This window comes from Monodon monoceros, unplaced genomic scaffold, assembly GCF_005190385.1.
Source record: "Monodon monoceros isolate NGI ecotype Baffin Bay Population unplaced genomic scaffold, NGI_Narwhal_1 Super_Scaffold_12, whole genome shotgun sequence".
In the NCBI taxonomy this organism is placed as follows: domain Eukaryota; kingdom Metazoa; phylum Chordata; class Mammalia; order Artiodactyla; family Monodontidae; genus Monodon; species Monodon monoceros.
In genome coordinates, this window is record NW_021703768.1 from 72980721 (window position 1) to 72996684 (window position 15964).

The following is a 15964-nucleotide window of genomic DNA, read 5'->3' on the forward strand; positions in this document are numbered from 1 at the left end:
CACGGGGCCTTCTCAGGATCTCATACAACTATGGAGGGCAGAGCTGGGGCTCCTGGGGCAGAACCCAAATGCTCTGCAGCTCAGCTTCATCTTCTCACCGGAAGCTGTGCTGCAGATGGGGAGTACATTCTGTTCCTCAACTATTTAAGCATAGATCGTGCTTTATGAAGCCTGTTTCACAATTGTTCTAGAGACACGAAGTCACCGTGGCCTGATCCTTGCCAATAGATATAGTATCCTAGGTTTCTTCAATCCGTTCAGGAAAATTCCTCAATACAGGCCTCTCGTGTCTGGACAGCCTGGTTCCAAGATGAGACTTAGTAGATGTTGAGAATTTCTTGAATATCTTCTGGCTGTATTAATCCTCATTTTACTAATCCTTGTTAACAGATGGCATGAAGCCTGAGAGAGGCTTCTCTTTTTAAAAAGCATTTTCTTTCTTTCTTTTTTTAAAGGCATTGTCTTTTATGAGCAAATTATATGCATATTTTAAAATCAAAGCATTTTCTGTAGGAATGTGTGATTGCCTTGAGCAAGATTTTACTACTATGTAACATCTGTAGCAATGTGTTAAAATGCTGTGTAAAACGCTATAGGATTGGATATCTACTCAAGTTAGCATTCTAACTGGAAGCTTACATAAGCTTAAATGAAATTTCTTAATTTTATTTAAGAAATTAATGGGGGAGTCTTTTTTTTAGATTAAGTAAAAGTAAGTAAAAAGACGAGAACAATCTTACTGGAAAGATTTTAAAAAATCTTTATACTCTGTGTTCTTGCTGTATTGCCTATGGAGAAACAAAGGTTATTGTAAGAAGAGAGTTTTTGGAGTATTAATTTTGAGGAAGCATTCATTAAATGGCTGGCAAGAGAAGTCACAGGCCTTGGGCAAAGAATGTTATAGTCACACAGAGGCAGCAATCAGTTTGGAACAAAGGAAAGAGGCTCAGAAGTATAGGTGAGAAGAAGAAGAGAGTAAGGGATTCTAACATGAGGGAAAAGGATCGTTCTGGCAGGAAAAACAGTTGTAAAGACCATGAGCTAAGAATGAAACATCATCCATGGAAACATCACAGCCTATAGAAACGTTTCAGAGGATATGAATTTAAGGATAAGAGACTTTTGTAAATGATCAGAAAGAGCTCACTGCTTCTCATGATGTCATTACATTTGGATGGGTCTTTGGGGACCACATAGACCAAACACTTATTTTACAAACAGGAAACAAAGACCTAGAGGGATTGCCAGAGCTTAACATAGGGGAGGAGGAAGATTTCTCTGTTCTCCTGACTCTCTCTATGACACTTCTGTTGTATAAGCTATTTACATGCTATGTATACTCCTTTAAAAAATGTGTATGCTTTCTGAGTATAAAAATAATATGTTTATTGAAGAAAATTTGAAAAATATAGAACCTGGAAAAAAATCCTATAAAAATTAACCTTTTCATTTACTTTAACTTAGTCTTTTACTTATTCAGACATGCATGTTTTAAAGTAAAAATCATGGTCATCCTGTATTACTGTTTTTTAAATATTGTTTTTTACATAATATGTCATGTTGCTTGGTACTGTGAAGTTTGCAAATGCATAATAGCATGACCTAAAAGTCTGCCTAGATGATTTCAAATAACCCCTTATGACTTCCTGTATTATTTTTCAGAATTCATTATATAAACAGGTGGAGGAAATGGAGCAAGATAGCCTAGTAACCTTGAACGTTGAACGCTTAAAAGGAACATATGGCCGTATAACTGTAGCGTGGGAAGCTGACAGAAGTATTAGTGATATATTTCCTACCTCAGGAGTGGTATGTAATTTACAAAATTATAGGAGAGTCACTTTTAAATTATGGTTACTATTGATGCATGGGACCAAACCCTGTCTTGTGGGTGAAGTGTTTGAGTTTGACCATGTCAGCATTGGATTCCTCCTAATCACCATAGAGAGGGATACAAGTTAAGGTTAGTTTTATTGTTGTGATTCTTCTTTTTTCCCTATAATACCAAAATTATCTGTAAAAACATCATCCCTTTTGAGATTCAATACACTGGTTGGCCAGACTATGGATGTATTACACTGTCAGAAAGATAGAACTAATCCAGCTGGGGCTGGAAATGTGGTTTTGAGATTTGGGTAGAATAGAAGCAGTAAATCGGGAACAAGTCCAGTGAAATAACAGGAAGTATGGAAAAGTAGACCAGAGTTGCTGAGTGATGTAGGTTGAGTTTCCTATAAATAGACTCTGAGATTGAGAGTTGTGGGCCAAAAGTTCATTGGGAAGAGCACAGATAAGGAAGTGAGGAAGGCAATCATGAGCAGAGGGAGAAGTTGATCCACAGACAGTTGTCCCTGAGGTGGAGTTTATGAGGGAGTTTTGGAACTGAGCTTGTCCTCTGGAGTTGTTTCCAGTTGGGGCGAGGGGATATAATGTTGCATCCTGTTTTAGCTGTCCTTGACCTCTGCTCATCTTTTGGTTGAGGCATAACCTGGGGTGAAGAATATTATGGCAAATTTTATTGTAGTGAATATTTACTTTATTCAAGCTACCAAAACTGCAAGTTGTATCTCTCAGGTTTTGTGTGTTCTGAATTATAATATGCTTCCCCAATTAATATTTCTTATATAAGCATGATTAAAATGATTTCTAATTTAAATACACAATAGTATCTTAGGTATGGACTGTATTTTTAAAAAATTTATGTATTTATTTTTGGCTGTTTTGGGTCTTTGTTGCTGTGCATGGGCTTTCTCTAGTTGTGGCGAGCAGGGGCTACTCTTCGTTGCAGTGTGAGGGCTTCTCATTGTGGTGGCTCCTCTTGTTGCGGAGCATGGGCTCTAGGTGCGTGGGCTTCAGTAGTTGTGGCTCACGGGCTCTAGAGCGCAGGCTCAGTAGTTGTGGCACACGGGCTTAGTTGCTCCGCGGCATGTGGGATCTTCCCAGACCAGGGCTCGAACCCGTGTCCCCTGCATTGGCAGGCAGATTCTTAACCACTGCGCCACCAGGGAAGCCCTGGAGTGTATTTTGGAAGAGAATTATCTTATCCAAAAGTCAGTAAGTTCTGTAAAGGGCCAGATAGTAAATATTTTAGACATTGAGGGCTATATGTTCTCTTTCCCAGCTATCAGCTTTGCCCTTGTAGCACAAGGGCAGCGATAGACAGTATGTTATCAAATGACCTTTTCTGTTTTCCAATAGAGCTTAATTTTATAAAAAATGGATTTGACCAAAGGGCAGTAGTTTTCTGACTCTTGATTTTATTAATAAAACTCTTGAGTTTATATCCTGAAGTGCCTTCTTTAGCTAGAGAGATGAGTGTCAGCAAAATAGGCCTGTAATGCTAGTTTGAATTGTTGTAAATAGTATGTATCCCTATTACTAGAGAATAAAGTCTGAAATGGGGAAAAAAGGGAAATGACATTCAAGAAGCAGACAGAAGCCCTATCAGAAAGGACTTCAGATGCTTTTTAGCAAATTTAGGTTTGACTCTTCAGACAGTGGAGACCCAGGAGGAGAGAGAGACTCTGATTTGTACCTCTGCCTATCTTTCTCTCTCTATTTCTATTTTGATTGATTCATTGTTAAATAATACATCTATTCAGAGTTTAGGTGAGGGAAGTGGAAGTAGCACTCCTAGCAAAAGTTTTGTAGAGAAAAATGTTTAAACTATATGCCACCTTCTTTTATGTTTTTAGGTTTTTATATATGGTATCCAGGGCTTAAATTTCCAGAAAGAGTATGTACTCAATATTTTATTAAGAAGGTAGGTTTCAGGATAGGACAGTTTGGCTACATGTTTTATTAGCTAAGTTTTAGTAGTGGTTTACTTTTTCTTTTTCCTAACAGTCTTCTACTTCTCTTGTGAAAGGCATTTGATTGATTTGTAGGATCATATTATGTTGCTTAAATATCTCATTATTTAAGATATGGTCGATATTAAAAGATAATCTAACCTTTTGGTATTCTTACTGCACAGTGATAAGTAGAATATAAATAAAATCTTCTTTCTTTAAAATTTTAGATTTCATTTTCTGAAGGCCAGGCACTGTCTACAATTACTCTGACTGTTCTTGCTGATGACCTACCAGAGTTGTCAGAGATTGTGATTGTAACACTCATCCGTATTATCACAGAAGGGGTTGAGGACCCATCAAAAGGTGCTACTATTGATCAGAAAAGAAACAAGTCTGTGATAACCACTCTGCCCAATGACTCGCCCTATGGCTCGGTGGGCTGGCATGCTGAGTCTCTCTTCGTCAGAGTAGCAGAGCCTAAAGGTAAATCTTGTTAAATATTTTTCAGGTTCTAGTAAGTTTTATTGGATGACTTAATTCTAATATTTACTAGGGATGTAATTTTCTTTTTACATGATATTTTTCAGTTTGACAGGTCATACTCAATCCTTTTTTACTTTTTGTTTGTTTCTATTAAATTTTCTGATCCTGTCATTACACAGTGATATGGCTGTATGAAATACTTTTACTTTTACTTTTTTTTTTTTTTTTTTTTTTTGCGGTACACGGGCCTCTCACTGTTGTGGCCTCTCCTGTTGCGGAGCACAGGCTCTGGACGCGCAGGCTCAGCGGCCATGGCTCACGGGCCCAACCGCTCCGTGGCATGTGGGATCTTCCCGGAACAGGGTTTGAACCCGTGTCCCTTGCATTGGCAGGCGGACTCTCAACCACTGCGCCACCAGGGAAGCCCTACTTTTACTTTTTGAGACATTACTGTCATAATAGAAATAATAATATTTTAGTAAATCATTATAGTAGAAGTGTTTGGGTTTTATTTTACTTTCTCTTTTTCATTTTTGATATATCTGTTCTCTTTCCTCACTCAGATTTCTCCGCTATAGATTTTCAATAGTTATAGAAAACAATGAGCAGCACAGAGAAATGCATGTGGTACTCGAGGTGTTAATTATTAAACCCAAAGCAGTAATTAGAATAATATTTTTTCTGTGAAGCACAAGTGATCAGTGCCTCTTTTCCTGTTTCCTTTGAGCTTAGTGTTGACATCTTTGTCTAAATGACTATTCTTATCAACTGTAGAATAGATTTTTATAGATAAAGGTCATTTGACTTATTTGAATAAAAGGTTATATATAATATATATGTATTAAGAATATGTGAAGACTCTAAAATTTTCAGATAGGAACATGGACATCTTTCAAGGACCTTTTATTTAAATAGTTGATGGAAAAAAATGACGTGTAATTATGCATCTAGGTCTTTATATATCTGTACGTATCGGAATAGAAAGAGTAATCTTAAAATAAAATGATCTGTTCATTTATCCATTCAAGAGTCATTTTTGAAGCACCTAGTAAGTACCAGAAATTGTGCTATGTGTTCTGGAAACAAAGACAGGGTATTTGGTCATTAGAAATTCACAGACTGGTAGGGAAATTGACAAGCATTTTTTTCATTTATATAGCAAACTAAATTTAAAAAATCTAAGAAATGAAATAAAAAATACGTGCTGGGAAATACTTTGAGCTTTGTGATAGCCACCTTTACTGTAAGAACGAAATTGCTCTTCTTCTAATGATTAGTTATTAAATGATGACTCTGTGTGCTTAATTTTTCATTTTCAAAGAATCTTCCTGGCATTTGTAATTAGCCCCTCTGCTCAACCAGCAGGTATGCACTTTCCTAAGATTTTCAGCAGTTTCTGTTAAAGTGCATGACATGTGCAACATAGGAGAGTGAATTAGAGTACCAGAAGTGAGGGTTTAGAACTGGGATATAATGCTAACAGCGTGTGGTGATTCTCACCACAACTTTGGAGACAAGGTGGATAAAACACTAAATACTCCTTGGGAGTATACATTGTCTTTGTTTTACCTCTCTTTTTTACCGGTCTGAAAGGGGTAGTGCAGAACATTCTATCCTAAGTGCTTGGAATAGCATCAACAGCAAGTAGAAAAGCTTACCTACTTAAGGCATGTCTGTCTCACAGAGAACATCACCACTCTTCAGTTACAAATTGTTCGAAATAAAGGACTACTTGGAGACATAGCCATTCAGTTGGTAGCTAAACCCAATTTCTTACTGCACGTCAGTAATCAAGCCACTGAGAATGAAGATTATGTGCTACAAGAACCAATGATAATAATGAAAGAAAACATAAAAGAAACTTATGTCAAAGTTGCCATTTTGCCGGTGAGTCTAAGGCTGCAATGAATGTGATGTAAAATAAAGGAAAATACTCTTGAAGGTAAAATCTTTAAAAAGGGTGCCTTTTAAGTATAAAGATACAAGTACTCTAATGCTCCCACCCACCCTAATATTTAATAATGAATGACTAATAACTGAAAGATAAAATAACAAGTGTATTAATTGTTTATATTTATTTGTGAACTGTAATATTGTTTGAATGAACTTTGAAACATTGAATCTGGATTGATTATGTGTCTGGTTGGATCCTCTATTCTGTTGCTTTGTTAGTTGTTTTCAACTAATGATTGAATGAATAAAATACCCAAGTCAATCTGGTTATTTTTATTATTGCTTTTACAAGACAGTGTTTTCATTCCATGATACAATCACTTGAATTAAGATTAGTCTTCAGATGGGGTTTAGATCTGGTTTTAGTGCTCTCACTCTCTTTCTCTCCTTCATCTAAAGAGAATGTGTATATACGTCTGTAGTGATGCCCAAGAAACTGAAATTTGTTAATAGTATTATCACTAATATATAATTAAATATTGTATTTATATATTATAGTCCTATATTAATTATTATCATATCCTATTAAATGAATATAATATAATAACATTAGTGTTATTAATAGTGGTATTAGTAGTATTAGGTAATAGTGGCTTCTGGAGAGGACATTCTGGAAAGATGTAAGGGATGGGACAGAGTGGAGGTTTCCTTTCCTTTTCTCTAGGTATTCTTTCTATCTTTTGAAATTTTTTATTACCTATTGAAAAATAAGGTAACAATTTTTAAAAAGTTAATTAAAATATAGGCTTATAATTAGATTTACAAGTCCAGAGCTTTCACTTTTTAAGATGTATGTAGCATTTACCAGTTTCTCCTAAATTGAGGGGATGTTATATATGTAAAACATATTCAGTAGGATGTGGTCAAAATTGTAGGATAGATACTTTTAAAGAATTATTTTACTTGCTCATGAGTATGTGGCTTCCATTGAAACATCACCAATAAGCTTGAATATCCCCTAAGATTCTGAAGTTGTCAGTGGGGATGTACTAAAATATAAAAAGGAATCTTTTTTTATATGTGTGGTAGAGCTGCCTGTGCCTGTGGACAGTCATTCTTTACTGAAAAAATATTGTATTTCCAATGCAAATCAAATATATTAAAAAAAAAAAAACACCATCTCTCTCCCCTCCCCCTGTTCCTTACCCCCAGGATGATGTCCCCGAGCTGGAGGAAGGGTTTATTGTCAACATCACTGAGGTGTACCTGGTGAACTCTGACTTCTCTGCAGGACAGCCAAGTGTGCGGAGGCCTGGGATGGAAATAGTTGAGATAATGATTGAAGAAAATGATGATCCCAGAGGAATTTTTAATTTTCATGTTACCAGAGTGAGAGGAACTTTCACACATTTATAGTAATAACAAAAGCTTGTATCTGACTTGGCCAGTATCATATATTTTCTGAAAAATAATTGACTTTTCTTGTAGGTATTAATAAATATTCATCTTGAAGTTTTTCTTATAGACTAATTCTTAGTTCTCTTTGAGCTAGAACAAAGGATTAAGCAAGTTTATTTACATTACATTTAAATGTAAGAGTTCTGAAGACCGAATATGCATACTTATAGTCAACTATTGATTTCTACTTTGAAGAGTGAAGTATAAGAATAGTAGAAATAATAAGTTTAGAAAGTGATGACTTACATGAGTTACTTTTGTCTTGCATTTTAACTTACATTCTTTATTTAAAGGATGTTGGTGGAGTTATTACTGCCTATGAGGTACCTCCACCCCTGAACATTCTTCAAGTTGCTGTAGTCCGGCTGGCTGGAAGCTTTGGGGCAGTAACTGTTTATTGGAAAGCAACACTGGACAGTGCTGGCCTGGAAGACTTTAAGCCATCTCACGGGATTCTTGAATTTGCAGATAGACAAGTATGCTAGTTATAGACATATTAACATTTTTTGGTTGTACTTGAAACATTTTATAGGCATCCACCAAATGAATGTGCAGTAGTGATTGCTGAATGTATTAAATTCTAAATTTCCATGTCAAGCCAACAGAGGTATCGTTAGTTAATGTATAATTTTTTAATGGACATGGGAAGAGAATATAAATAGGGAAGAACCTTACCCTCTCTGAAATTCCCCACCTTACTCTATTTTAAATAGAAGTTATAAAATGATAATAACTGGCTTGGAAGTGCCTAAGAATGTATAAAATACTGCCTGATGAACTAGACTATTCCTATGAACTTTAGGTTCTTATATTCTATTTGTTTCTTAATGATTATAAATATAAATTTTTTTAGGATTTGCAGTAGAAGTATATGCATTTATTACTAAAGACATTTATTATTATGTACATTTATTACTACCCAAAGATTTTTTTACAATTAAAAGACACTAAAATGATAGAAAAGGAACAAAGTAGTTAAAACTGGAAAAAATTGAAAAACAGTATTCTAGATTTGGGCCAACCAATCTTAAAAATTACAAAATATTCCTTAAGAATTGTAAGCTTGTGAACTGGGCATTTTGCAATATGTAAGAATTTTTGATAAATTTTTAAATCAGTAAGTGGAAAAAGCATGTGAACAACCATGAAAATGTTAGTAACTTCGAATAGCAGTATCTATTTACATGCAGTCTGATTTTGCCTGCACAGATTTGCACAGTGTGCATCAACTTACTAGTTGCCGTTAGGGGGATAGTAAATACTGCTAAAAGATAAGCATACAGATCTAGATTTTCCTACACATAAAGGTCTATTGTTAATATTTGAAATTATGAGATTTTAACAAATTTAAGACTTTAAAACATTTCCTACTAAAAGGAGGGGAAATGCAGATTTTCATGTTAAAAGTAGAAACAAATAAATTGATTTTTCATTGAAGTAACCTTCCAACTTTATATTATCAGGACTTTATTCTTTTCATGAAGTTAAAGTCCCATCACTTAGCAGCACCCTTAGGATCCTCATCATTCTTAAATTTAACATCCTGTAGGGAAAGTATTCTGTGTTCTACAGTACTGATTTGAGGTGCAGACATTTTGACAAGCTTATATTTTAGCATTTGATTTTGTTCAGGTTTCTCTTTCTCTGAATGTGACGTCCAGATTTCTCACTTTTCTCTGTTACTATATTAAAGGTGGATTTAGGTAGGAAAACTTCATTTTTTGATAAATGTCTGTGTCATTTCCCTTTGGGATATAGAAAATATTTTAAATATGGACATACAGCTGGGATATTTTTATGATTAATAGTGAAATCACAAGCTGGACCAAAGTTTTACTCATTTATAAGTTATAAAAACTTGTAACATAGATCCAGACAGATGAATGAACTCCTGATCACAGAGTTCTAAAAACATGAAATTTGGGTTTTCTTCCTGCCTTTTTCCCTACATTACAAGAACAGTAATTTGAAACTGAAGGGATTTATTCTAGTTACAGAAGACAGTAATAATTTATATGGTACCATTTTATATCAGGTCGTATTAATGCTAAGTATACTAAAATTTATGTTTGTGCAATGGTTATTAGAGCCTGCGTGACATTTTAAATATTTTTCTTCAAGAATAAGCCTTCTTTGTTTTTTTGAATCTATAAATTATCCTATATTTTATTACATATATAATTTCCTCTATCTTGGAAACAGTAGACTGAAAAATTTTGACTTTGAAATACTATAAATATGTGACTTTTTTTTTTTAATTTTTAAATTTTTATAGAAAATTTTTGGCCTCACTGCACGGCTTCTGGGATCTTGGTTCCCTGACCAAGGATTGAACCCAGGCCCTCGGCAGTGAGAGCGCAGAGTCCTAACCACTGGACCGCCAGGGAATTCCCTGACTTTAAAATAGTATTATGAACACCACAGGCAAAAATTCCTGCTTTTTTCTTTGGTACTATGTTTCTAAGTTTCAACTAAAATGTTAAAATATATGCTATCAAAAACTGCTATTACATTTTACCCTCTCTGCCTCTCTCCCTCCCTTTTTCCTTCTCTCCCTCCCTCTTTTCCTTCTTTTCTTTTATAGGTTATCGCAGTGATAGAAATCACCATAATTGATGATGCTGAATTTGAACTCATGGAGATATTCAATATTTCCTTAATCAGGGTGGCTGGAGGTGGCAGACTTGGAGAAGATGTTGTGGTAACTGTTGTTATTCCACAGAATGATTCTCCATTTGGAGTGTTTGGATTTGAAGAAAAGACTGTAAGTGAAATATATCAGGAAGGGGGGGGGCTGCCTTCCCCTAAGCTAATTTTTCATGTAATTTATAGTAGAAAGGTCTTTTTCTTTTTTAAAAAAAAAAACTCTGCATTACTCTTTACTTACAGTTCTTTTCTCAAGGCTCTTTTGAGTTGGCTATTGAATTAGGGGCCTGTCTGCTAACCTGTGCACACAGTTTGATAGTAGTGAGAGCTCTTAACATCAGGCAGTTACAAAGGGGTGTAATAGACTACGAGGTACTTTTTGTCTATACATTCTGTTCTGTACCGGCTCTGCTACCAGACTGCCATCCTGGTTACAAGGCAGGGTTCTGTCACGCTCCGGTTTTACACCCCAGGAATGGATTTAGATGAGGAGGGATTTATATTCCCCACCTTTCAGGCCCTCTATCTTGATTTATATTGAACAAAACACTACAGTCACCCCAGCTCCTGTGTTTCTATGTATTTCTTCTCTCTCTCCCCTCTTACTTCTCATGGGCTGCCTACTTCTAAGACCTGCAAGAGTGAGCCTAATTATTATTGGTTCAACCCCTGAGAGAGAAAAAAGAAGCTTTGGCTAGTACAAAATTATCTCTCTACCTTAACTATACAATGAGATGCTATAAACTATATCATAATTATTATGACATCATGATTATATCATCATCATTATGACTTTACCTTTCAAAGGAAATTTCAAGATGAAATAATCATACAAATATTTAGATAATTTCGATAGACACAGCAACTTTTCTGGCTTCTTTGTCACCATTCCCTTTATTTAATCACTTATAGGTAATCAGTAATTCACCATAGATCATTTTAAATAATAGCAAATTGTCTAATGCCTATTGTCTTTACTGTTCAGTGGATGCAAGGCTAGACCTGCAACTTGCATATCAGGGTTGGGCTTCCTAGATGCTCTAAAATTTAGATAAACCCTAATAATTGCCTAATTATTTGATCATTGAAATTTCAACTTCATAAGAAAATGGAAACTATAAAAGGAACAGAACCCTTCTACTGCTGTAGCCTATTTGAGACTCTTTTTCTTCCTTGAGAAAGGAATGAGCAGAAATAAGTGTTTGTAAAGAGTGGTAGATTCACAAAAGAGTAGCTGTGAATGTTTTCTAGGCAACCTAAAAAGTCTGGAAAATACAAAATGTATAAAGAAAAGAATAAAAGTAGCCATAATATTATTGCTCTAAGATAGATATCGTTAGTATTTTGTCATATTTCCATCCAGGCCTTCTTTGCATATATGCAGAGAAATATTTTAATATATACGAGTATGAAATTTATTTTTATAAAATGTATTAAATGTACTAAAAGTGTATTCTCTGTTACCTTCTGAGGTTAGATAAAAGGCTCAGGGTTTAAGTAGTCCAACCTCCAACTGATGAAATGTTATAATAATGTTTTTGCTTTTAACTTTGTCACACTTTTGGACTTAGCCATTGGATGGTATATTTACAGGTTTCTCTCACCTTTTGAGAAAATGAAGGAGTTATGCTACTATTCATAAATAATTTCTGTTTATTCATTTTATCTTAACTGCTGTCGTAAACCTTACTGCAATAACTTTAGTGCATCCTTGATCTGGGAACTACTGTCTTATTGTAATAGCCTCAGATTTCCAACTTGTCTTATAGTCTAAAAGTAAGATTTAAGGTACCCAAACCCTTGTTGTGAGGAGTGAGTTGATACATGTAAAGCACATATAATTGGGCTTTACCCTCAATAGGTGTCAATTGCTGTTTTAATTGTTGATAATATTAGTAGTAGCTTGTGGCTCAACCCTTTGTGGCTACTTTCCTTGTATCATATCTTTCTTATAGCCAATAGCTCTTGATAACTTGGAGTTTATCTTTTAACCTGTATCTAAGATACACAGTATTGTGCGCATAGTGAACATTCTGGTAGCATTATTTGGTGAGACAGATTATATTCAGAACTGAAGAACACTGAGAAAGGATTATTGGTATTAATCTGTCAAAATTAATAAGCTTCTCACAGGGAAATGTGCTGAGTATACCAAAGCACTGGGAATCGCAGAGACTCCTGGAAATATGCTTGTGAAACTGAAACTAGAATATTACTATCTATGGAAACGAAAAGGACTTATATACACAGTTTGTTTATAATGGATTTTTTTTCTTTCTCACTTTGCTTTTTTCTTACTTGATATTTCTGGTGTCTCAGGAGTGCTTTGAACAGCACTGCGTGTGGAGTCAAAACATCTGAACTAAATCACAGGCTCCTTTTCTCCAAATACATGTATATCTGTGCTCCTCAGCTTTCTTAGAGTTTTTGTGAGGCTTAAATAAGATAAAGTATGTGCAAGAACTGACACATAATAGAAGCTCAACAAATATCAGTTGGCTCCAAATCCCTACTCTTGGCACCAATGCAAAAATCTCATGAAATAAAAACCCAACAAGATTGAATTATACACTCGTTAAGTGTCTTTCTTGAAAATGGAAAGCATTGTGTTATATTTTTGTATTTACATAACAAGTGCATAGTATAGGCTCAGTTTGGACTTTGCTTCACAGAGTCAATATGTGTAATTCATATTAGGTCTGTATTATGTGGGGAGCCTGACTGCCATAAAAGAACCCCCAAATCTCAGTTTCTTAATCTAATAAGAGTTCATTTCTTCTTTATGCAAAAGTCCTACATCAGTGTTCCTAGTTGGGGTCTTATGGACACCTCTTCTCCAACTGGCATCTCAGGCACCAGAGTCTCTCCATCTGTGACTCTGTCCTCCTCTAGTCATCCAGCAAATGGAGAAAGAGGGAATGTGGAAGATTGTGTGAAGTTGATGGCCAGACAATGATTAGCATACTTCACTTCTGCCTGAATTATTTTGGCCAGAATTCAGTCACAAGCTCCACCTAATTGAAGAAGGGGCTAGGAAATGCCAAGTAGCTGAGTGTCTAGGGCAAAAAGGGAATGGGATTTGGTGAAACATTTTTTTCTGCCACATGATTGTAACATGCTGTGATTAGAGTTCTAAATTCAAAAATTGCAGTCATTGAGAAGAAAAATGAGATTCTGTTTGTACTTCCTGCTGCTTTTCACTTTTTTTTTTTTTAACCTTACTGGATTTTCTTTTTTTCAGGTAATGGTTGATGAATCCCTTTTGTCTGATGACCCTGATTCATATGTGACATTGACAGTTGTCCGGTCCCCAGGAGGAAAAGGAGCCATCCGACTTCAGTGGACCATAGATGAGATGGCTAAAGATGACCTCAGTCCTTTGAATGGGACACTTCATTTTGATGAGGTATGATCGTCATCAGGACTCCTGTAGTTTTTCTCTAATTTGTCTTTGTTTGATTTTCTGAATTTTTTGAAATCATAGGCACTGTGGAGAAAAATCACTCACACACACACACACACACACACACACACACACACCACCCCAAGATGTCTGAAATTTAATTCAGACACTACCTACATCCCACCCTTAAAACTGCTCTTTTCTTGACATATCCTCCCCTGATTGAGGGCAAAACCAGTCAACTGAGCCGGACATCTGGGTGTCATCCCCATCTCTACCCATTCTGTAACTCTTGCATATATTTGACAGCTGAGTTTAGTCAGTTTTCCCTTTTAAATACCCTTTCTGTTCTCATACTCTGTCATGGCTGTGACAATCCGAGCCTCCATCATCTTTCCTTGGATGGTCTTTTAACTGATATTCCCACTCCATGTCTTTTCCCTTTTCTGTCCAGTATCCGTGCCACTGAGTAGGGTTATTTTTCTATAAGGAAGATCTCGTTATGCCACCCCCTGCTTAAAATGATCCAGTGGCAGCGTCTTACCCACAGAACTTCAGGCTCTGAAATGTGGAACACAGAGCCTCTCGGAGGGAATACTGGCTGTACCTTCCTCCCAGTTAATCTGAGCACAGAGTTTCACTGTGAATGCAGTGTAACCAGAACCAAGGAGCATTTATCTATCAAACTCTGAACTCATTTTTTCCTGGAAGGAGGGATAGAGAGGTGGAAGAGAATTGACAGGCTGATTCTTAAATCCATATGGAAATGCAAAAGACCAAGAATAGTTTCAGAAACTCACAAAGAAGAATGGAGAGTGCCCCTTCCTAACTAAACTTAAGATAATATGTAGCACAGGTAAATGTGACAGTATGATATTGGCTCTGGGATAGACAAATAGACCAAAGAGAAGAAACTGGAGAGTCCAGATTTATCAATCTTTTATGGTTTTTGCTTTCATGTTTTCATAAATCTTTCCTAAATAAGTAAAAACGAAAGCAAAAGGAAATTAGTTAAAAACCAGAAAACAGTAGAACTGATGAATAAGTTTTTTTAAAAGCAACAAAAAGTAACTTCACAAAATAAGAACAAGCAAGAAAGAACCATTAAAAGAGAAAGTATAAAATTTTAAGAGATTACCTTGTACATATCTAGACAAATGAATGTAAATATCTATATGAAATTGACTCTAATAGGTAAATAGTAGATATAGAAAGTCTAAGCAGATGAATTTCCGTAAACGAAATAGAATTTAAAAAATTAAATAGGAGACTAGAAGGTCCCCAAGGTGGTTTTCTAAAAGAAATTTGGCCAAACACATAAAGATAAGATGATCCCAATGAAACATGGTCAATCTATTTTTTTTTTGAGTCTATTGACCTTTTATCAGAGCTTTCAACACCAAACAACACAAAAGCAAATACTTTTTTTTATTCAGTTTTCTAATAGGTGATGAATAAATTAATCGGTGATGCCCTCTGGCAATCCATTTGCCACTTAGACATTCTGCCACCATTTTTGAGGTGTTGGTTACTCTAATGGAATTAAAGATCTCAAGCCAGATGGCACAGATATTTCATCCACTCATTTCTTAGGTTCTGATATGCGATGGCTCAAGAAACATTTCAGTTGCATGCCCTAAACCTCTATAAACTTCTCATTTGTCATGAGAAGAATTTAGAAATTACTTTGAAATTTCTGTAAAGATTTTCCATAGTAATAATGAGCAGTCATTTCCCAGTTACTAGATCTACTTCCCAGATGATTAGAAAGATTTTCTGATGTTGAGCAGGATATCTGTACCAAAATGGCAAATAGTCTGATCTTTTACCCCAGGGAATAAGGCCATCCTTGTTCAGAGTACTGTATCAGGAGGGGTGAGTTTATGGGTCACCCTGGACTTGACCCTCTCCGTCTTGTTCTTTGCTTACCAACCTGGTGCGTTCCATGTACCTCTGCATAATAGCTTTACTGTTCTCGTATATTCAGCTACTGACATACCTACGTCTCCATTCTAACAAATGGCTTTGTACCTAAGCATATAGTTCAGAGCCACTAATTGACAATGTGCAGAGAGTAAAAGGGATGGGAGTGATTAATTGCATCCTAGGAATTATAGATTTTCCATGAGTGCATTTAATAAGGTCTGAGGCAGGAAGTATACATTTTCCTAGCAGCTCTTATAAAATTTTTAAGAAGTACAGTTACTGTAAAATATAAAAAAAGGACTCTTATGAAGAGAGGACAGCTTGAGTGAAGAGATTAGAATAATGCTTTTAATAATAAAAA

At 35.5% G+C, this 15964-nt stretch overlaps 1 protein-coding gene across 1 annotated transcript in view; it reads left to right on the forward strand.

The window, feature by feature from the left end:
- ADGRV1 (adhesion G protein-coupled receptor V1) overlaps positions 1 to 15964 on the forward strand; it is a 520998-nt gene that overhangs the window by 136097 nt on the left and 368937 nt on the right. The window contains exons 54-60 of the mRNA XM_029215616.1: positions 1663 to 1809; positions 4022 to 4277; positions 5962 to 6164; positions 7383 to 7559; positions 7922 to 8104; positions 10213 to 10392; positions 13516 to 13680. Of these exons, the coding sequence (XP_029071449.1) occupies positions 1663 to 1809; positions 4022 to 4277; positions 5962 to 6164; positions 7383 to 7559; positions 7922 to 8104; positions 10213 to 10392; positions 13516 to 13680 (1311 nt within the window). The remainder of the gene's footprint in view (positions 1 to 1662; positions 1810 to 4021; positions 4278 to 5961; positions 6165 to 7382; positions 7560 to 7921; positions 8105 to 10212; positions 10393 to 13515; positions 13681 to 15964) is intronic.